This window comes from Armigeres subalbatus, chromosome 2 (assembly GCF_024139115.2).
Source record: "Armigeres subalbatus isolate Guangzhou_Male chromosome 2, GZ_Asu_2, whole genome shotgun sequence".
Taxonomy (NCBI): Eukaryota; Metazoa; Arthropoda; class Insecta; order Diptera; family Culicidae; genus Armigeres; species Armigeres subalbatus.
In genome coordinates this window covers 108,003,814-108,025,840 of record NC_085140.1, presented here as the reverse complement: position 1 = coordinate 108,025,840, position 22,027 = coordinate 108,003,814, and the positions used below count along the sequence as shown (strand labels likewise).

Sequence of the window (22,027 nt, the reverse complement as noted above, 5' to 3'; positions counted from 1 at the left end):
TATTAGACGAACTTTCTTCATAGAACAAAGCATAATTGTTTGGCATCGGTAGCGGAATCATAGCATTAGTGCCGGTCCGAGCATAGGCTGTCATCGGAAGATTGCTACAGCAATTCATTCACTAATGTGGCGTTTGCAACGATTTGGATGTTGTCGGTACAACATGAAATTTTCCCGCGAGACTAATTTTGTATTTTTCCTGTTGATTGAAGAAATCGGTTCCGAGATGAACTTTATTCAAAGCGCAACGCTAACGTCGGTAGTTGAATCCCAAGCAAGTATCGGAAGGAGACCATGCAAACAATTGATTCGCATTATGACTGAAAAAAATTGTATGGCGCCAGTATTGATGTTTGCTACAGATTTTTTGACGTAAACTTCATCTAAGGGGAAGACTCAGATACAGGGTTTAAAACGGAAATTTCCGAATTCGAGACTGTCACAAAAATTAGGATAGATTTCAAACGCTAATAGCGTCTTTATCCGGCGCGTGCTTACTCGCAATCTACATGCTGATACCACAGACAAACAGACATAACACATTGATCATTTACTCATCAAATTAATCGTCGTTCAAACACTAACGACATCTGTTGATTTCAGTTAGTTGGGCAAATCACGAACCAGATGGCGGTAGTGAGCAAACGTCAAACTCGAGCAAAAACGATGAGCGCGCCACGAGGGATCGATTGGCCAACTAATGATTATTTGAATTGATCAGTAAATCAGTGAACGATGGAAATTTGTCGAGTGTTATGTCTGTTTGTCTGTGCTGATACATTAACAGTTACATCAAACAACTGAAAACCGAAATACGCCACTCCAAAATTACGAGGTGACAATGTTAGAAAGAGACAAAAGATAGGAAAAATAACACGGTGTGTAGTGCCTCCCCGAGTCACCTTAAGGGAATATCCTTTAATTACGTAACGCAAAAATTGGGCATTTTCAACCCCCCCTCCCCCCTATGTCACACTTTTTGTATGAAGCATCTAAAAATTATGTATGGGTCGTCACACTTCGCCCAACCTCCCCTCCCCCTTCTAAGCGTTACGTAATTTGTGGACGCTCCCAAGAACCACTTTCATTGATGGTAGCCGATCGTTAGTACTTCATATCAAATATCATATCATATCATAGCATATCAAATAATATTGTGGCCAAATTTCATAAAATTTGGTCAACAACCCCCGGTTCTTTCCAATCCGAAAATTGCCTAGACCGACACCGGGAATCGAACCCAGCCACCCTCAGCATGGTCTTGCTTTGTAGCCGCGCGTCTTACCGCACGGCTAATCTCGAACGAAATGGCTCGCGCGCGCGGAAGAGCTGCTTTCTTGTAATCAATTAAGTTGAACCTGTAGCCACGCCCCTTTGGGGGGTGTGTGACGGTTACACAATATTTGCAGTCATACCGGACAACAAAGAGGCGGGACTAATGAGCCATCTTTATTGATTATAAGGAAACTGCTCTCCCGCGCGCGCGTGGCATTGTAGCACCTAAAAACTCATGGATGAGTTGAATCATCGTATATTTTCTGTATGTATGTAGAATCACGAGCGCGCGTAAAACGGAGAAGCTGCAAAAATGTGTTCGCATGGATGACTATCTACCAAAATTATAAGTCTTTCTCAGAATCGTGCTCTCGTGATTCTACTACCGACGGAAAACAATCTGCCAAGCAATTAAGTTTTACTTTGATCAAAATTCATCTCACCTCAAGTTGTGACTTGAGAGCTACTTTCATTGATGGTAGCCAATCGTTAGTAGGGGAAATAACGGCTTTGGCAGGTTTTGTTCTATTATTGTCAGGAGGTTTTCTGTAACTAATTATGCTCAAATTTGGCCTAAACATTCTTTGCATATCAAAGAATATTGTGGCCAAATTTAATAAAATTTGGTCAACAAAAACCCCCTGACATCAGAACAAAACCTGCCAAAGCCGTCATTCCCCCTACTTCATACAATAAAATTTAATCTGAGCGCTGCTAATGTTAATGACGACGACCGTGCGACCCACACCATCGCCAGGAATAAAATTTCCGGTAGGAGCTCCGCCGATGCCGAAGGAACCACGGTCTGCTCTCCGCGACATCTCGAACGAAATAGCTCGCGCGCGCGGGAGAGCTGCTCTCTTGTAATCAATAAAGTTGAATCTGTAGCCACGCCCCTTTGGTGAGTGTTTGACGGTTACACAATATTTGCAGCCATAGCGGACAACAAAGAGGCGGGACTAATGAGCCATCTTTATTGATGATAAGAAAACTGCTCTCCCCCGCGCGCGTGGCATTTCATTAGAAATGTCTCGGGCGGCGGTCTCAGCATCGGCGGAGTTCAATAAATTTGTTTTAATTACATAAATATATTAGTTCCTTTTAAAATGTAAATTTCATAAGAAATCCAAAGAGTAATTTTGTAATACTCATGGATAATGGCACTAGATTCTTCATTTCACCAAACTGTTTCACGTAGTTTACGTCGGGCGGTCGTGTCTTGTACACAACCCTTATGTTTTTTTTAAGCTTGATTAATGATATCCAAACTTAATCCATTGATTGCATGAAGTTCATATTTTTGGTAAATGTCAATTCGTATTTTTGTTATATAAATAAACTGCTCTCGTAGTGGTCTCTAAAGAAGTCTCTTTGTTACATATACGTTCGAGTTTATAAATAAGCCGTCTCAGTTAGGAAAGAGTAGAAGTGAATGTTACTATCGATAGTCGAAAAAGAAATATTTAATAAATATTTAATAAAACAAATGTGGCCATACGTGTGCTATGTAAGTACGATCTTGTTGTGCCCAATTCCGAAGCATATAGAAGCTTTTGTTTCGTTTTACAGAGTTACAGTTACAGAATTTGTTATTGCGATATTTTTACGATCTATATTATCGGTTAGTTTTTTCCCATAGTAAATTTTACAGACATGCGCGACGCCAAAGTCGGAATATAGTGCGGAACCTGAATACTAAAAATGGTGCAACTGGTGCATAATCATTTACCATTCTTCGTACAGTTACAAATATAACATGGACATAGTTGATATCGTTACCCATTAACATTAAGTTCATAAAACAATATATATCTATGGTAAAACAATTAACTCAACCGTAATCAATGAGGTTTACAGTCTACGAACCATAATCAATATAATACTGATAAAATCTTTCGTCCAAAAATGAATGAAGAAAATCGATTTTTCTTTCGGTCAACATTCTTAACAACCCGTTGCTCATACAGTCCGGTCTACGAAAACCGTAGCCCCTATGGTCAAAACGTTATCAGACTATAGTACGATTATGGTCCAGTACCATTATCTTTATGGTTCAACGTGGAACGTAGACCGTTCGGATAATGGTTCAGCTGTCGTTTGGATTTATGCTGTGTAAAAGATATTTTAGTTACTAGATAAAGATTGTCGCTTCGGTTCCCTTTGTTCTGCTGTCCGGAACATGTTGGGTACCAAACTGTCAAATCGTATGGATTTTCCTTCTTTGACATTTAGCTCCCCTATCCTCGCCAGCAAAAAATGTTCCGGACAGCGACGACAGCGACAATCTTTATCTAGTAACTAAAATATCTTTTAGCTGTGTCAATTAGAACCATGTATTATGGGTAAGATCAAATGCTATACACGATACACGTGACCTTTCCACCAGGACGCACCGACAAAAGCATTTTGGGAGTCCCCAGTTCCTCTTACTCAGTCGCGCCTACTGCAGCCAGCGTTCACCATAGTCGTCCTGGCCCTGAGTTTAGAGGCGGATTAGGGGACTCCCAACTTGTTATTCAAGGCAAGTACATCTCTTATCGACATTCATCGCCTGATGCCGATTCAAATTTCAGCATCATCGATCAACTCTCAACCTCTGCTGGTTGGTCGCCTACAATTACTTCAAACTTCCGATTCGCGCCAAGCCAAATTTCTGTTATCTCTGCTAACATCCATTCGGAATTGAGTCCGAGTTTCATCGAACGAACAGGATCGCCGCATTTACAAGAATCAATTACCATTTCTCCACCGCAACGTCAAGTCTCTGCTATGCATTCATCTAGTTCTCATCCGGGACGCACTTTTAACACCAGCTGTGGGGAAGCCTCTATTCCACTTAACGCAGTCGAGCCATTCCTGCCAGCGACTAGCAGCCGTCCCGGCCCTGCGTATGAGTTGGGAGACGAGGTCTTCCGGACACCAACTTTCGGCAAGTATGATCAGCCTTCATCTCAGTCTCCGTATGAAAGTTTCCCGATTTCCAGCGAATCCACCCGAATGTCGTGCCTACAAGCATCACACAGTACTTCCAGACCTCATCATCAAGCCGCTGCAACCCAGTCGTCAAATCGTTCACCGGGACGCACAATCGATACTAGCTGTAAGGAAGCCCCTATTCCTCTCAGCGCAGTCGAGCTTCCGCTGCCAGCGACCAGCAGCCGTCCCGGTCCTGCGTCTAACGCTCATCTAAAAAATCTGAAAAGATCAAACGCGCGGCCCTCAGACAACACTGCAAGTATCGTAAGGACTCTACAAAAGCTAGCTATATCAAGGCCAACTCCGAATATCAGCAACTCAACGATCATCTCTATAACGCCTTTCAAAATCGTTTGCAAAGTCGTCTCAGGAATAATCCCAAAAGCTTTTGGCGGTACGTCAACGAACAACGGAAGGAATCTGGATTGCCCTCAACGATGACTGACGGTTTATCTGAAGCCCAAACTACCAACGACATTGCTAATTTGTTCCGTACTCAATTCAGTAGTGTATTTACTAATGAGTATCTCGACCCACTAGGAATGTTCCCAGTCTTCCTGCCGCTAGACAGCCATTGGTCATCACAAACGATTCAATAATAGCTGCTAGTAAGAAGTTGAAATCCTCCACGGGATGCGGCCCAGACGGTATCCCATCGCTTGTTATTAAACGTTGCGCAGAGTCGCTTGTCAGACCACTTACTGCAGTATTCCGGGGTGTTTCCAGTGTGCTGGAAGCAGTCATATGTATTTCCAGTTTTCAAAAAGGGCTGCAAGAGGACCGTATCAAACTACCGGGGAATAGGTGCGCTGTGCGCCGTTTCCAAGCTATTTGAGTTGATTTTTCTTGGCGAATTGACTTCAAGCTACGCCCATTACATTTCAAACGACCAACACGGGTTTATGCCCAAACGTTCAACGACCACTAACCTAGCGTGCTTCACTTCCTTTGTAATAAGACAAATAGAGAATGGCCATCAGGTGGATGCAATCTATACAGATCTTTCTGCTGCATTCGACAAAATGAATCACCAGATTGCCGTAGCAAAATTTGACAAATTAGTCATAAATAACGCTCTGCTCAGCTGGCTTCAATCCTATTTATTAGGTCGCAGTATGGCGGTGAAAATTGGAGACCACATTTCCTCACCGTTTGTAGTCCGATCCGGCGTTCCACAGGGTAGTCAGCTTGGACCGTTTCTGTTTCTGTTTTATATGAATGACGTCAACTTTATTTTGAAATGTCTAAAGTTATCGTACGCCGACGACTTGAAACTGTTTTATTGTATCAAGCAAACTCAAGACGCAATGTTTTTGCAACAACAGTTTGAATCCTTTTAAGAATGGTGCCGTATCAACCGAATGACGCTCAATGTCGCTAAATGCTCGGTCATATCTTTTGGACGCAAACACTCTTCTCCAGCATGAATACGCTTTGGCAGATAAAAAGCTTCAACGAGAATCGACAGTCAAATACCTAGGTGTTTTGGTCGATACGAAAATGACATTCAAGGACCACGTAGCATATATTGTTTCGAAGGCATCTTCACAGCTAGGTTTCCTTTTCCGATTTGCTAAGAAATTCCGGGATGTGAACTGCCTAAAATCATTGTTTTGCGCCACTGTTCGACCAATATTATAATATTCCTCGGTCGTCTGGTCCCCGTATTATCAGAACGAAATTCAGCGCATCGAAACTATCCAACGCAAATTTGTCCGCTTTGCTCTATACGACATTTGAGATGGAGAGATCCAGTCAACCTTCCCAGCTATAGTAACCGTTGCATGCTCATCAATCTCGATTCGCTTGAGGCAAGACGTAATGTGGCTAAAGCTTGCTTCATCGGTGACCTTTTACAAGAAGACATCGACTGCCAAACGCTTCTTAGCATGCTGGACATCAACACACGCCGCCGTAACCTCCGAACGCACTCGTTCATCAATCTTCCTGCATCCAGAACTAACTATGGGCTACACGAGCCCATACGAAGCATGTCTCGCCTTTTCAATAGATGTTATTCTGTGTTTAATTTTAATGTGTCACGAGAAACTAATAAGTGCAATAGACCAATGCAAGATCTTGACTTAACCTCACTTATTTGACAGTTCACAGAGCTTGTTTACAGGGTGTTAGAATTAAAATCGATCAGCCGGAAATAAAAATCCGTTATTTTCGCTCAAAATCATTTTGATCCGAATATTCTAGTGATATGCTTCAATTCCTACCATAAATCAATCACGAAAGACATCAATATTCTTAATTAATCGCAAAGCAGTTTTTCCGGAAGCTGCTCCAGAGACTAAGTCCCTGTAAACAAGCTCTGTGAACTGTCAACCTACGTCATCTTGCACTGGTCTATTTCATACGTGTTATATGTTAATCTTGACAATACCACAGATAACAGATATTGAGGCTGGCTTCCGATACGTGTGTAAACATCCACAACCGTTAATTCAAATGTATTTTAAATTGGGACCGCGTTTGGCAATCGATTGAAGATGGCGCAAGGATCATTGTTATTGGAAACGCAGCCCGAATGCGGCTGTCAAATGCATTGGCTGCGTTCGACGGTTGTTAATCAGCTGCGTCCGTATGTACTGCCGCAATCAGTTGAGTATAGATGGTAGTAGCGGGCCAACGTAAAATCACAGATAACAGATATTGAGGCTGGCATCCGATACGTGTGTAAACATCCGCAACTGTTAATTCAAATGTATTTTAAACTGGGACTGCGTTTGGCAATCGATTGGAGATAGCGCAAGGATCATTGTTATTGAAAACGCAGCCCGAATGCGGCTGTCAAATGCATTGGCTGCGTTCGACGGTTATTAATCAGCTGCATCTTTATGTACTGCCGCAAACAGTTGAGTAGATGGCAGTAGTGGGCCAACGTATATCAATTCAAAAGTTTACACAGGATTATCAATAAAATTTGTTCTAGCTTCAATATCTGTTATCTGTGGTAAAATCAATTCAAAAGTTTACACAAGATTTTCAATAAAATTTGTTCTAGCCTAAATATCTGCTATCTGTGACAATACTAATGAATTTAGTAAACGGTCATTGGGGTGACCATTTCACCTGTTGACAATAAATAACAATACAATACAATACAAGTTAAACGATTTACAATGATATGTAAATGCTAATATCATCTTCCAAACTTAGACGTACATGTTTGTAGTATATAGATGAAGCATAAAGAAAAATAATATTAAATTCCAAACATATGAAATTTATAACGAAACGGTAAAAAAAATATCTTCAACATCCCTTATAACAAGACAGAATGACAGCATTTTTATAGCAAGAAAATCTTTACTCATTGCATTTCCCCTCCGATCGTTCTAATTGGTTGGAACACACGCTGTCTCACCTAAAAAAGAAGGTGCATTGCACTGGTTAGATCATTCTTCACTCGGACGCGATAGACGGAGCATCGAATTGGAGCAGCGGCGGCTTGGTCGGACAACAGGATGCCAACACGGAAGGCATCTCGTGCTTCACACGTCGAATCGTGTCGTTTGTTCGGCGGAACGAGAGCGGTAAACGGCGGAACGAGAGCGGAGAACGGATAGCAACAAGAGGAACACGGCAAACAATGGTCCTTTTCAGGACCATGAGTTAATTTGAATGATTTTCTGGCTGAAGGCATGAAGAATGTTTTTATAGAAGTCGATTTGAAAGCGATCGGAGGACAATATTTGTGATGGTATATATCACACGACCAAACTCCCGTATGAAGGATATCCCAGTGGAGATATATCAGCCACAGACAAACAGACGTAACACTAGAGAAAATACCATCGACCATGACTTCAACGATCAATTTGAATTTGATTGATTACGCAATTCACAACTAGAGGCGCTAGTGTCGTAATCCTTCGGGTTTGATATTTCACTCCAGCGCCTTCTGGTGACGATGTCATACGAAACATCATTTCGTGTAACATGCTCGCGTGATGGTGGTAGATGAGTTGAGCGATGGATTTTTCAGAAAATTGTTCAAGCTGTTACGTCTGTTTGTCTGTGTATCAGCTTCCACACTGATATTCTCCCCTCCCCTGCACTTCAATACACCCAGCAACAAATTAGCAACAAGAAACCTTCGCACCTTCTTATTTATCAGTATTTCGCGCGCGGTAATGGCTGCCGCACTTTTCACGACACTTTTCTATAGGCAGCTAAGTTTTAAAAAAAAAGATAGCCATTACCGCTCGCGAAAAACTGGATAGTGAAAAAAATGGGTGTTGGTGCCGTGGTATATCAAAAGATATTTTAGTTACCAGATAAAGATTGTCGCTTCGCTTCCCTTTGTTCTGCTGTCCGAAACATGTGTGGTACCTAACTGTCAAATCGTATGTATTTTCCCTTCATTGACATTTATATCCCCTATCCTCGCCAGCAAAAGATGTTCCGGACAGCGACGACAGCGACAATCTTTATCTAGTAACTAAAATATCTTTTGGTATCATATCCAGCATTTCGCGCACGGTAATGACTACCGTTTTTAGACACTTGGCTGCCTAGAAAAGTGTCAAAAAACGGCAACCATTACCGCGTGGGAAATGCTGAATACACTTACGTCTTCACTCTTCGCGTGTCTTTTTTCAACGTCTTTTTACAAAATAATTAAAATTTTAAGAAAAAAAATTAGGTATTTTTCGTCGTGTACGGAATACAGATGAAAAAATTCTGAAGGACATATCTCGAGTACGCAGCCAGTAGTGCGCCCGCGGTTCTGGACGATGGTACAAATTTCGCATGTTGAAACAAATTGTTTGTAAATAAAAATTTAATCTAAAAATAATCAGAGAGTTTCTAATAATCAATAAAGTGAAATAATCAGCATCAACCGCAACTATATAATGAATGATATCGAGGACGTTATCAATCCCACGCCAACCAGCGAAGAATCCAAGAAAATCAGTGCTATCGATAGGGACACCGTGCATAAAATTTGCTCCGGTCAGGTTGTTTTGAATTTGGCGACGGCGGTGAAGGAACTGGTAGAGAATGCCATCGATGCTGGTGCAACGGTCGTAGAGGTGAAACTCAAAGAACAAGGGGCTGACTTAGTGGAAGTGTCTGACAATGGAACCGGTGTCGAGGAGCAGAACTTCGAAGGACTTACCGCCAAGTATCATACCTCGAAGCTGAAGGAATTCTCCGATTTGGCTTGCATTGAAACGTTCGGGTTCCGCGGAGAAGCATTGAGTTCATTGTGTGCGTTGTCCGATATGGTTATCGTAACCAGGCATGAAACGGCACCGCATGGTACCAAGCTGGAACTGGACCATCGCGGTGGGATTAAGAAAAGAAGTCCCATTGCCAGAGCGGTAGGAACGACGGTTTCGTTGTCGAATTTGTTCTCGACACTTCCGGTGCGAAAGAAGGAATTCCAGAAAAATATTAAACGGGAGTTTATCAAGATGTGCCAGATTTTGCAAGCGTATTGTTTGGTGTCGGTCGGGGTTCGGATAATCTGTAGCAATCAGAACAAGAAGGGTGCCAAAAGTGTGATCATGAGTACGCAGGGGACAGGATCGGTGCTAGACAACGTAACGACGGTGTTCGGTCCTAAGCAGTCCTCGGAGTTGGTCCAATTAAAACAGGCCATTAGCAGCAGTGGCAAGATAATGGACCTGAATCAGGATGATTTTGACGACAGTTTGTCACTAACGCAGGAGGAGGTTGATAATTTGAATCTGTCCAGGTTCGTAGTATTACAGCTTGCGGCTAACCGTCTTATATGAATGATGAATTTTATAATTTTTAGGTATACAATTGAAGGATACATTTCTAGTTGTGCCCACGGATCGGGTCGGTCCTCGAAAGACCGACAATTTTTCTTCGTCAACTCCAGACCTTGTGAACCTAAGGCTATTATCAAAATGGTGAACGAAACCTATCACAAGTACAACGTAAATCAGAGCCCTTTTGTGTATCTCAACTTGAAAATGTCCCGCTCCGACGTGGATGTAAATCTTACGCCAGACAAGAGACAAATTTTGGTAAATAACGAGAAAATTCTCCTTCTGGCGCTTAAGAAGTCTCTGATGAAAACGTACGGGACGATTCCTTCCACGTTCAAAATGCAGAATCTAGACGTCAGCACTAATACTCGGTTGTTGAACATTTCAATACACTCGAAGGATGGCGGCGATGGGGATTCCTCTGGTAACGAAAGTATGGAAGTGTCGAATCCGAGACGCTTGCTGTCGGCGTTTAGTAACAAAAACATCCCTGCGGGCAAGGGTAATACAGTCAATACACCGGCAAAAGCTGAGAAACGAAAACGTGAAGGAGACGACTGTTCCACGCCAAAAATGTCCAACTTCATAAGCGTGACGCCGAAGTTGCAGTCGAATGAAATCAGCAACGTTGAGCTTGCTGAGGAAAATGTGGAGATGGTGCCAAAAATTGCAAAGATAATGTCAGGCGAAGATTATGACACTGAAGCTGCTGATGAAAAGCAATACACAGTAAAAGTTTTAAATCCATCAGAGATTGTTGGAAGTTCAACGCCAAAGGGTAAGGTGATATGAAAATTTCTTACCAAATTATGTTAGACTAAACAGCTTTCAACGATAAACATGTTGTAGATGTTTTTTTTTTGGCTAATATTAATACGTAACGAAATATTGTAGCAGTCAAAATAAAGTGTCCTTAACATATTTTTATTTTTCAGCCTCTCATTCTTCGGAAGACACGGTACATCTAATTAGATGTCGCAATGAAGTGCCTGATGACGAGACACCTAAATTGAAATTTGAGACCATTTCGGATGCGGATCCTACAGTTGTTCACACCAGGGATCAGATGGTCCCGAAAGCAGGACCTATGCTTGAACCTGCAGTATTAAGTCCCAAGAAGGAATCAATAATCGTCGATCAAATACCAGTTAAAATCGAAGTCGATCAATCTTCGTTCACGGAAGACTCGTTTCGGGCGATTGGAAAAAGGAGTTTGGATATCGACTTGTCAACGCTGAAGGCCCTAATAGCAGAAGAACAAAAACTTCTTCAAGAAGAAACATCTGTTCGGAACACCTCGCTGAGTCGACTTAAATTTAAGAGCAAAATAAACCCATCCGCCAACCGCTCTGCCGAAAACGAGCTTCAAACGGAAATCTCCAAGGACAAGTTTGCTCGGATGGAAATTATCGGTCAGTTCAACCTTGGCTTTATCATCGCACGTCTCGAGCAGGACCTGTTCATAATCGATCAGCATGCCACCGACGAAAAGTACAACTTCGAGGACCTTCAGCGGACGACGGTACTGCAAAATCAAAAACTGGTCGTGCCACAGCAACTGGAGATGACGGCCGTCAACGAAATGATCCTAATGGACAATCTAGAGATCTTTGAGATGAATGGGTTCAAGTTCGAGATCGATGGCTCGGCGGAACCAACCATGAAGGTTAAACTGGTGGCGAAGCCATTCAGCAAGAACTGGGAATTTGGCAAGGAAGATATCGACGAGTTGATCTTTATGCTGCAGGATGCACCGAATACGGTATGCAGACCATCGCGCGTACGAGCAATGTTCGCGTCCAGGGCATGTCGTAAGTCGGTGATGATAGGGAAGGCGCTGTCAAAGCTGGAGATGCGGCGGTTGGTGAATCACATGGGGGAAATCGAACAACCGTGGGTAAGCTACCTTTCTGCCATTCTCTGTATTTCACGTGTGTATGTTTCCATTAGTTGCTATTAAATATCCCGAACATTCGCAGAACTGTCCTCATGGTCGGCCCACTATGCGGCATTTGGTGAATCTCTCAATGCTTCAACAAGCCGAAATGGACAATCTAGAGGATGACGAATGATTGATACAAGTAAGTTCCTTTTATTTTTGAATGGTATTAAATGTTACAAACTGCACATGGCCATCAATCCGAAGAACGTGGAAAAGAACCGCCTTACTTTCTCATTCTGACCTAAACGCTGATTGTTCGGAAAACATTGAACCCACTGTGCGCCGTCGAAAACAGGACCCCTTTGAGCTGCGGATGCCAGTGCAGTTCCTTGATTTCCGTTTGCCCTTGGTGAATAAACAGCAGCTGTGGCGGCAGCTCTTTTAGTTGTGGATCCGCCCGTTCCTCATCGTCGTCCCGCTCCACCGCGAGATCCCATAGAGCGATCTGATCGTCATCGCCTCCGGTGGCAAGAATGGTCGACTCCTTCGGGTGCCATTCAATGGTGGTTATGTGATTGGTGTGGTGTTTGAATGTGGCCACAGTCGATTTCGATTGGAAGTTGCGCAGATCCCAAATGTGGAAGAAACCGTCATCACCCCCTAGAACAAAATAATTCAACATCAGTAAAACTCACGTAAAGCTATGCCTCGAACTACTCACCACTAGCTATCAGCGGTTCGTTCCTGTTCCAACTGATCACGTTGACGTCACTTTCGTGAGCATTCCCAGCCGTCAACATACAGGCCTTGGAAGGGGCCGCTCGACAATCCCAGATCCGAATCGATTTATCAACCGAACACGTAGCCAGCACATTCGCCTCGTTCGGGCTCCACTGGATGTCCTCCACTGAATCGGTGTGTCCAATCAGTGGTCGCTGATCCACGGTCCACGAACCCTTATCGTTCGGACGCCATATGTGGATATCCCGACGGCAGTCCCCAGTCGCCAGCATACCACGCGTCGTGGTACACCAATCAATGGCGAATCCTTCCTTCTGGTGGCCGGAGAATGTGAAATCCGGCTTCACTCCCTCTCCGACTTTGTTATTTTCGTAGTTCTTGCAAGCGTGTTCATCGTCCACAGCCGTCAATTGATCGTTGATGTTGTAAATATTTACCCGACCCATTTCGCTCCAAGTGGCCACGTAATGCGTGCTATTGAACGTAGTAGCTCTAATCCGGTTCACGCATCCAGCATGCTTGATAAGGGCGCAGTTCATCTGGGGTCGTTTGTCCTCATGCTCATCTTCGTCGTCGCTCAACTCAGAGTCGGAATCATCGTCGTCATCGTCTTTCCGTTCCTTTGACGTCCGATGCAGGTTAGACATCTTCATTACGATCACACTGTTGACATGTGTCCTTGCGGCCTGGGTACCGGCCACCATAAATGCAGTCAATGGAAACGTTTCCCGATCTTCCCCCAAGGGGTCAGAAATGATGTCGAAACTTAAACACGGTGCGCCTGTGTTCGCCTGATGAAGCATTACGTACGCTGATTCGTCACACACCAGCTCTTCGTCGTTGTTTAACTTCCGACCGGGCAGGTAAACCTTTCCATTGGTTCCCCCCTCACTGTCCATGGCATCATCTCCAGCTTCGTTGTCATCGTCATCGTCGTCGCTCTCCCCGGCTATAATCGCATCTTCAATATTCTGATCCTCCGCCACTTCCATACGATCTAGGTCCTTGGACGACATATTGAGGTTGCAATGTTTATTATTTACTATTTGTGGACACAATCAACTTTAAAAAATCGCAAAAATATGAAAAACTCGGTTTTAAATTTATCCACCTCCACGCGATGTGCTCTTAAAAATCACGCGCACGTTTTCTGTTGAAGTTTTTGACGTTTCTAAAAATGTAAACAGCAACAGTGGCGCCTCCAAGACGTCGAAGGTCCAAACTCAAACTTCATCGACTTCATCGAACACTGCAAAAAAAGTTTACACACAAAATACTTCGAAGCATACACTGAACCGAATCTTCATCCTAACATCGACTGGTACCTGATTTGGTCCCGCCTCTTAACGATATTCACCCACTTTCCGGATGATCGTCATTTGCTCCCATTCGCTCGCGAGACTCGCGTATGATATATACTATAGTCAGCCCATTTCCGTTACCCAACACAGATGGTGTGAAAATGAAGAGCATTCGGTTAACAGATGATTTCAGGATGGTTTTGAAATTATTTGAATTTGAAAATAATGTTTTTCAATTTGAAAACTAAGGGTCTGTCTCAATTGGATAATTAAACTCAAATTAAACTTAAAAGTGACAGTTCAATAATTATCGATTAACCCTGCTGGATGAGCAGGATTAGTTTTGTCAGATATCGAATCATTCTTGATCGATGTCTTATAAGGTTTTACATCAAATAAACATAACCTAAAAAATTCAATCGAATGAACTCAATTTGACATTTATCGGTGGTAGGTTCATGAGGTTCATCCTATCTCCCGCAGCAAGCGGATGAACCTTTGTTTATATACAAACCACCGATACCTGTCAAATATGGAAGAAATTCACCAGGACGTAGCCGTGGCTACATACGTGTGACGTCACACTGTGAAACCATATACACCTGTGCAGGAGTTCATGAAATTCACTCACCCGAAGGATTTTGACATTTGAGCGGGTCGTCTTCTCGAACAAAAGTTCATTTTGCGTTCATTATGCGACCCGCTCAAACGTCATAATTTCTTGGGGGAGTTCATTTTGCGTTAGTCTATTGGAATTGCTGGGGAGCACGCAGCCATTCTTATGGCCGGGTGATTTTTAAATTTTCGATCTGTCAGTTTTAAGTAAAATTAAATTTGATTCGGGAAATGAGACAGAACCTAATTATTAGTTTTAGTTGGCTTTTCATTGTACAACATAGTATAAAAAAAAACAATATTTTTAAATGGCATGTACATTTTATTTGTGCATCGTGTACTTAATTTTAATGCATTCATTATTTTGCCTTCATGACGTGGCATTTTGCAGCGTATGGACTTCTACCGGGAATGTCCTGATGTCAAAACCAGTTATGTAATAGCAAACGTCGTGATATACGAATGCAAAAATGGTAACATGGTAAGGCTCACCGGCTCAGAAACCTCAATAACTGTGGAAGTGCTTAATGCACACTAAGCTGCGAGGCGGCTCTGTCCCATTGTGGGGATGTAATGCCAATAAGGAGAAGAAGAAGAAGATGTCATGAGGCTAACACGATGATACTTTTATGTCCAGGGAAGTCGAGATAATTTCCAAATCGAAAATTGCCAAGACCAGCACCGGGAATCGAACCCAGCCACCCTCAGTATGGTCTTGCTTTGTAGCCGCGCATCTTACCGCACGGCTAAGGAGGGCCCCCAATCTAATCTTATTACCTCGAATATACCGAAACATTTACATTTGGTTTAACTTTAGCTTAGCTTTAACGAAAATATAGTTTTGCTTTAGCTTTGTTTTTGAAATCTGCGTACTTTTTATTATGATAGTTGGTTATGCACATACCATGATACATATTTAAAGGACTAGGGTGTTTTGGAATGTTTGCCTTGAAAAATGTAATCAAATAATCAAACGCGATTCTTCTTCTCTTTCAATGGCTCTACATTTCAACTGGAACTTGGCCTGATTTTTAACATAGCGTTCTATTTAGCATTTCCATAGTTATTTTTTGAAAGCTTTTCCACAGACAAACAGACGTAACACTAGAGAAAATACCATCGACCATGACTTCAACGATCAATTTGAATTTGATTGATTACGCAATTCACAACTAGAGGCGCTAGTGTCGTAATCCTTCGGGTTTGATATTTCACTCCAGCGCCTTCTGGTGACGATGTCATACGAAACATCATTTCGTGTAACATGCTCGCGTGATGGTGGTAGATGAGTTGAGCGATGGATTTTTCAGAAAATTGTTCAAGCTGTTACGTCTGTTTGTCTGTGGCTTTTCTATGCTTGCCATTGCATGAGTATATATAGTGAGTAGCAATTACGTACAATGATTGGAACCGAGAATTTTTTCCACATTATTTTACACTCATTATGGGAAGTAAAGACACAATTATAGAACAGACAAACAGACGTAAAACTAGAGAAATTACCATCGACCATGACTTCAACGATCAATTTGAATTTGATTGATTACTCGTTTCACACATAGAGGCGCAAACGTCGTAATTCGAGATTGACATTTCACTCCAGCGCCTTCTGGTGACAATGTGTTACGTAGCTCAACAAATCAGTTAAATTGTTAAGACGTTCCGAAGTGGGGCATATATGCTCTTTCCGTCTACTGTTCTCGGAGAAGGCGGTTTTCCTCGTATAATCTAGCCTTTCCCATTTTTTTCCAAATGGAAATGGTTTTTGTACCACTGCTTGAATCGAACTGGATGATGGTTGTATAACTGACAACAAATGATGCACATTGTCGTTTAAATGTTGGTTATTAGTTGTTGACATAGCGGGCTGGTACTGTACTCACTCAATACGCTCACCCAATCGTGAACAGTGAGCGCTACCCAAACGGTGAGAAACATGTTCAACCAGTCAATAAGGCGCGATGTCGTTGGATTTGTTTACGTAGAATTAATAAAGAAGGTGAACGAAAATAGAACGTTTGAAGTGAAAAGTTTGGCAGCGTATTCATTTAACGGACAAGTGGAAGGTGAAATTATTAGTAAATTGTAGTTTCGGATTACGATCTTTATTTGAAGAGTGGTGAGTTTGGATCGAAAATATTTGAAAGTATAAATAAATGAATACTTAATACTAAAACACAGATCAAACAGCCAAAGCGGAGTTAAACTCAGTAGGGGAGAAGCGAGTAAAGCAGACTCGTAGATTAGATAGTAAGTAAAGCAACAAAGTTTAAAGAGGAAATTAATTAAATTAATTTGTAATAGGACTAGCGCCGGGAAGTTGGTGTTGTTTGTTGCATTGGTCAGATTCCACGGAAAATAAGGAAACTATTACTTGTGAGTTTGTATGCCCTGTTAAATAACAAAAAAAAAACATAATAAAACTCAATATTACAGTTTTGAGCTGATCACAAGACTGCTGCAGAAAAAATAGTATTTCTTTGGACCGATTCCGAACATTCTCAAAAAAGTAATATCGGACAATCTCGGAAGCGATGTCGGAAGCAGCGGAGATGACGATGACTGCCTGCGGTTCCTGCGGAACAACTTCCGAAGTTGACGAACAGATGATTGGGTGCGATAACTGCGACCGCTGGTTCCATACGCGGTGCGTGGGCGTTACGGCAGAGGCGGCGAAGGAGAACAAGTGGTTCTGTCCATCCACTAAAGAAGTTAGAGAAGGAGGAAAAGAAGAAGAAGAGTAGTAAGAAAAATAAAGCGGTAGGGGAAGAGTTCGACAGGGCTAGTAATAAGTCATCTAAGTCAGTCAATGATTCCGGGTCAGAGTTGGAAAAGCGTTTGAAGGAGTTAGAAGATGAACAGCAGGCGAAAGAGAGGGAGATGGAGATTGAGATGATCATTCTTCAGAAGCGGATTGAGATGGAGACGGCGTTAAAAGAGAAGAAGATGAAGCTCGAGAACGCGATTAGGGCGAAACAGCGGCATGATGAGAAGGTACTTATGGAGAAGGCCCTATCAGACGAGAAGAAACATTTGGAGGAGTTGAAGAAGATGCGTGACTCTTTCGAAGTGAAGATGTGTAATGTGCGGAAGGAAGTAAAGCAAATGCAGTTGAAAGAAGAAGGCAGCCAGACGAAGGAGAAGGCTCTGAGAACGCCTCTCAGAAATCCAGAGGTAGTAGTACCGAAGCAGTTAGAAAAGGAGCAGAAGGAAAAGAAGAAGATGGTCTCTCGGCGCGAGCAAGAGTCAGATGACGGTGAGGAAGACTCCGAGGAAGAAGAAGACACCGTTTCGGATGAAGAAAGTGAAGAAGAATCTGAAGTAGAAACAGAAGAAGAGGAAACCGAAGATGAAGAAGAGGAACAAGCAAAGAAGAAGAGGAAACCTAAGCCGAAAATGAAGAAAGACGTCGAAAACGGGCTGGGGCAGCAGCGCAGTGCGCCGACAAGGGCACAAATGGCGGCGAGGAACGGAGTAACAAAGAAGCTCCCGGTGTTCACCGGCAGACCGGAGGAATGGCCATTGTTTATCGGCACGTACGAGGCATCCAACGAGGCGTGTGGATTCACCGACATCGAGAATCTCGTGCGGCTGCAGGAAAGCCTCAAGGCGCCAGCATGGGAAAGTGTTCGAGGGCAGCTGTTGTTCCCGAAATCTGTTCCGAAGGTAATAAGTAAGCTGAGACAGCTGTATGGTCGTCCGGAGCAACTGCTACAATGTCATCTGGAGAAGGTGCGTAGGCTGGAACCGCCGAAGGCTGACAAATTGGCGACATTCATACCGTTCGGTACAGCTGTGGAGCAGCTCTGCGAGCACTTAGAGGCTGCCGGTTTAAAGCAACACTTGGTTAACCCGTTATTAGTGCAGGATCTAGTCGACAAGCTTCCTTCTGGCGACAAGCGTGAATGGGTGCGGTACAAGAAGCGGAAGAAGATGGTGACGCTCCGTACCTTCACTAATTTTATTTCGGGAATTGTGGCCGAAGCCTGTGAAGCAAACGTTTCTGTTGACTTCAAGCCCGAGGCGAAACCAGGAAGCTCCGGCTTCGGAAAAGGATGGAATAAGGAGAGAGGTGCCGTCTTCAATCATAGCGCTACAGAGTCGGTCGTCAATGAGACGGCCACGGTGGAATCTAGACGAAAGGCATGCAAGGCTTGTAAGCGGACCGACCATCGTTTACGATACTGTCAGGATTTCAGGAGCATGACGCCGGCAGATCGGATGAAGCTTGTGCGGAAGTGGAAACTCTGCGACACATGCCTGAACGACCATGGCCACGCGGAGTGCAAGTTCAGAATGCGGTGCACCATTGGCGGGTGTACGGAAAGGCACAATCCGTTGCTGCATCAAGGGTCTGGAATGGTCGTTATGAACGCCCACATCCGGCTGAACAGCAGTATGCTACCGGTAACACTGTATTACCGGGACAAATCCGTGACTACCCTTGCGTTTCTGGATGAAGGAGCATCAGTTACGATGGTGGAGAAAGCACTGGCAGACCAGCTGGGTGCAGAGGGCGTCCGGCAAAGGCTCGAAATCCGGCGGACAGGAGACGTTGCCCGAGTCGAAAAGGACTCGAGGAGAATCGATCAAAGATTTCGGAGGAACGCAGCAATTGATGATGAACGAGTTGTGCACTGTAAGAGAAATAGCGCTGCCAGAGTAATCACTAGATGCTCGGGAGATGGTACAACGGTACGAGCATCTCCGCGGTCTACCAGTCACATCGTACCGGAGGAACCGGCCGAGAATCTTGATCGGACTGAACAATATTCATACGATGGCGCCGATCGATGCTAGACTAGGTGAACCTGGAGAGCCCATAGCGGTAAAGTCGCCATTGGGATGGACTATATACGGCCCAAGGCGTGGAGCAAAATCGTCCGACGCGCATATGGTTGGCTATCACGACGAAATTTCGAATGAACAGATACATGATCTGATCAAACGACAGTACGCGCTGGAGGAGTCGGTGATCTGTAGACTGAAGGAGTCCGCAGAAGACAGGAGAGCCAGAGAAATTCTGGAGACAACAACTGTACGAGTGGGAGATCGCTTTGAAACAGGACTGTTGTGGAAATCTGATAATCCACAGTTTCCGGACAGCTATCCGATGGCACTGCGTCGATGCAAGCAGTTGGATAACCGACTGAATAAAAACCCTACGCTTCGAGAAACCGTGCATAGGCAAATCATGGAGTATCAGGAAAAGGGATACGCACACCAGGCGACGACGGAGGAACTTAATAACGCTAACCCGAGCAAGGTGTGGTACATACCGCTGGACGTCGTCGTAAACCCGATGAAAGGGAAAGTTCGTCTAGTGTGGGACGGTCGTGCGTCCGTGAAGGGAATTTCTTTGAACTCGCAGCTGATGAAAGGGCCCGATATGTTGGCATCGCTACCAGCAGTGATCAACCGGTTCCGAGAGCGGCGAGTCGGGTTTGGTGGGGACATCAAAGAAATGTACCACCAAATCAAAATCAGAAAGGAGGACAAATCAGCTCAGCGTTTTCTGTTTCGAGCGGTGGAAGGAGAAGCACCCAAAGTTTACGTGATGGACGTAGCCACATTCGGGTCAACCTGTTCGCCGAGCTCAGCGCAGTTCATCAAGAACAAGAACGCGCTGGAGTTTGCGGCGGAGTTTCCAGAGGCGGCAGAAGCGATCTTAGAGAAGCACTACGTAGACGATTACTACGATAGTGTTGACACGGAGGAGGAGGCGATTCGCCGGGCGAAAGAAGTTAAATACGTCCACTCGAAGGGCGGTTTCGATATCCGGAACTGGGTCTCGAATTCGGCAAAATTCCTTCGGAGCCTCGGAGAGCAGAAAATGGATCAGGCGGTTCATTTTAACCGGGACAAGGAGTCCGGCAACGAGAGGGTGCTCGGTATAATATGGAACCCGAAGCAGGACATATTTTCGTTCTCCACCGAGCACAGAGAAAACGTAAAGGAGTATTTTCGAGGTGAAAAGGTCCCCACAAAGCGAGTCGTCTTGAGCTGCGTCATGGGATTCTTCGACCCGCTCGGATTGTTGACCCCGTTCACGGTCCACGGGAAGATACTTGTGCAGGAACTATGGAGAGCTGGCTGTGACTGGGACGAACAAATCGACGGCGAATGTTTAAAAAGCTGGCGACGTTGGATGAGCCTGCTGCCAGCAGTTGAAGCGCTGCGTATACCCAGAAGGTATTTCGGAGATCTCTATTCTTCTTCTCTCCAATCGATTGAGCTGCATGTTTTCACCGACGCCAGTGAGTGCGCGTACGGAGCGGCAGCATATTTTCGAGTGGCGGTGGGCGATCACGTTAAGTGTTCTCTGGTGATGGCCAGATCAAAAGTGGCGCCGTTGAAGCTACAATCGGTTCCAAGGCTGGAACTGATGGCGGCAGTTCTCGGCTCAAAACTCTTGACAACTGTAAAGGCGAATCATTCGCTTACTGTGCGTCGGCAGTTTCTGTGGACAGATTCCCAAACAGTGCTTAGCTGAATAAGATCGGAACAGCACAAATACAAACAAGCGGTGGCGTTCAAGATCGGTGAGATACTTGAAGGTACAAGCGTGGCAGATTGGCGCTGGGTACCGACCCGGATGAATATTGCGGACGTCATGACAAAGTGGGGTGAAGGACCTCCCCTGGCATCCGATAGCCAGTGGTTCAGGGGACCTGATTTTCTGTATGAGGCGGAGAATACGTGGCCAGTATCGAACGTTCCGTCGGCGAATACGGCCGAGGAAATGAAGGCACGTTTCCTTTTCCACGATGGAAATGACAGTGGTCCAGCGATCGATGTGAGAGTTACCAACCGCTGGAAGAAGCTGGTACGAATATCGGCTGCAGTTCTACGATTCATCGGAAATTGCCGGCGAAAAGCAAGTGGAGAATCTTTGTGGACGTTGAAGACTCCTCATGGGTATCGGAACATAATAAAATCAGAGGTGAAGTCGGTCCAACAACCGTTCCAGCAGAGCGAGTTCCAGCAAGCAGAGGAGGTACTTTGGAAGCAAGCGCAGAGAGAAGGTTTCCCGGACGAGCTGCACACGTTGCAGAAAAATCTTGCAAAAAATACGATGCAGCCGAAATTGTTGAAGCGATCAAGCGCGCTGTATCAGATGAAGCCGACGTTGGATGTAGCGGGAGTAATGCGAGTAGACGGGCGGCTGAACCAAGCTGAATACATGCCATACGATAAAAGGTTTCCACGAATCGTTCGGCCATGCAAACAGGGAGACGGTGTTCAACGAGCTGCGACAAAGGTTCCACATTTCAAAGCTTCGTGCAGTGATCCGGAAGGTGGTTGCTGAATGTGTCTGGTGCAAGGTACATCGGTGTTTGCCACAAGTCCCGCAGATGGCCCCGCTACCAGTGCAGCGTATAACCCCGCACCTGCGACCATTTAGTGCGGTTGGCGTAGACTACCTTGGACCAGTTACGGTGACGGTCGGCCGTCGGAGCGAGAAGCGGTGGGTGGCGCTG

General features: G+C 44.4%; 2 protein-coding genes and 1 long non-coding RNA gene across 3 annotated transcripts; 2 read left to right on the top strand and 1 right to left on the bottom strand.

Annotated features, from left to right (window-relative positions):
- Positions 1 to 8,898: 8,898 nt before the first annotated feature.
- Positions 8,899 to 12,134, top strand: LOC134210619 (mismatch repair endonuclease PMS2). Its single transcript, XM_062686760.1, has 4 exons — positions 8,899 to 9,967; positions 10,031 to 10,785; positions 10,943 to 11,904; positions 11,987 to 12,134. The coding sequence occupies exons 1-4, from the start codon at positions 9,120 to 9,122 to the stop codon at positions 12,077 to 12,079; spliced, it is 2,658 nt and encodes an 885-aa protein (XP_062542744.1). The 5' UTR covers positions 8,899 to 9,119; the 3' UTR covers positions 12,080 to 12,134.
- On the bottom strand, positions 12,080 to 13,799 carry LOC134210620 (glutamate-rich WD repeat-containing protein 1). Its single transcript, XM_062686761.1, has 2 exons — positions 12,611 to 13,799; positions 12,080 to 12,549 (listed from the first exon to the last, which is right to left on the bottom strand). The coding sequence occupies exons 1-2, from the start codon at positions 13,644 to 13,646 to the stop codon at positions 12,191 to 12,193; spliced, it is 1,395 nt and encodes a 464-aa protein (XP_062542745.1). The 5' UTR covers positions 13,647 to 13,799; the 3' UTR covers positions 12,080 to 12,190.
- Positions 13,800 to 16,448: 2,649 nt separating this feature from the next.
- Positions 16,449 to 17,153, top strand: LOC134214905 (uncharacterized). The gene is made up of 3 exons (XR_009979965.1): positions 16,449 to 16,665; positions 16,728 to 16,922; positions 16,983 to 17,153. It is a non-coding gene; the product is annotated as an uncharacterized LOC134214905 (long non-coding RNA).
- Positions 17,154 to 22,027: the final 4,874 nt, after the last annotated feature.

Bases quoted from the DNA above. Each gene is read 5' to 3' on its own strand.
- LOC134210619 (XM_062686760.1), top strand. From the start codon at position 9,120: ATGAATGATATCGAGGACGTTATCAATCCCACGCCAACCAGCGAAGAA. The intron at 10,786-10,942 runs GTAAGGTGATAT...TTTATTTTTCAG, and splicing joins TGGAAGTTCAACGCCAAAGG to CCTCTCATTCTTCGGAAGAC. The intron at 11,905-11,986 runs GTAAGCTACCTT...GAACATTCGCAG, and splicing joins GGGAAATCGAACAACCGTGG to AACTGTCCTCATGGTCGGCC.
- LOC134210620 (XM_062686761.1), bottom strand. From the start codon at position 13,646: ATGTCGTCCAAGGACCTAGATCGTATGGAAGTGGCGGAGGATCAGAAT. The intron at 12,550-12,610 runs GTGAGTAGTTCG...ATTTTGTTCTAG, and splicing joins CGAACCGCTGATAGCTAGTG to GGGGTGATGACGGTTTCTTC.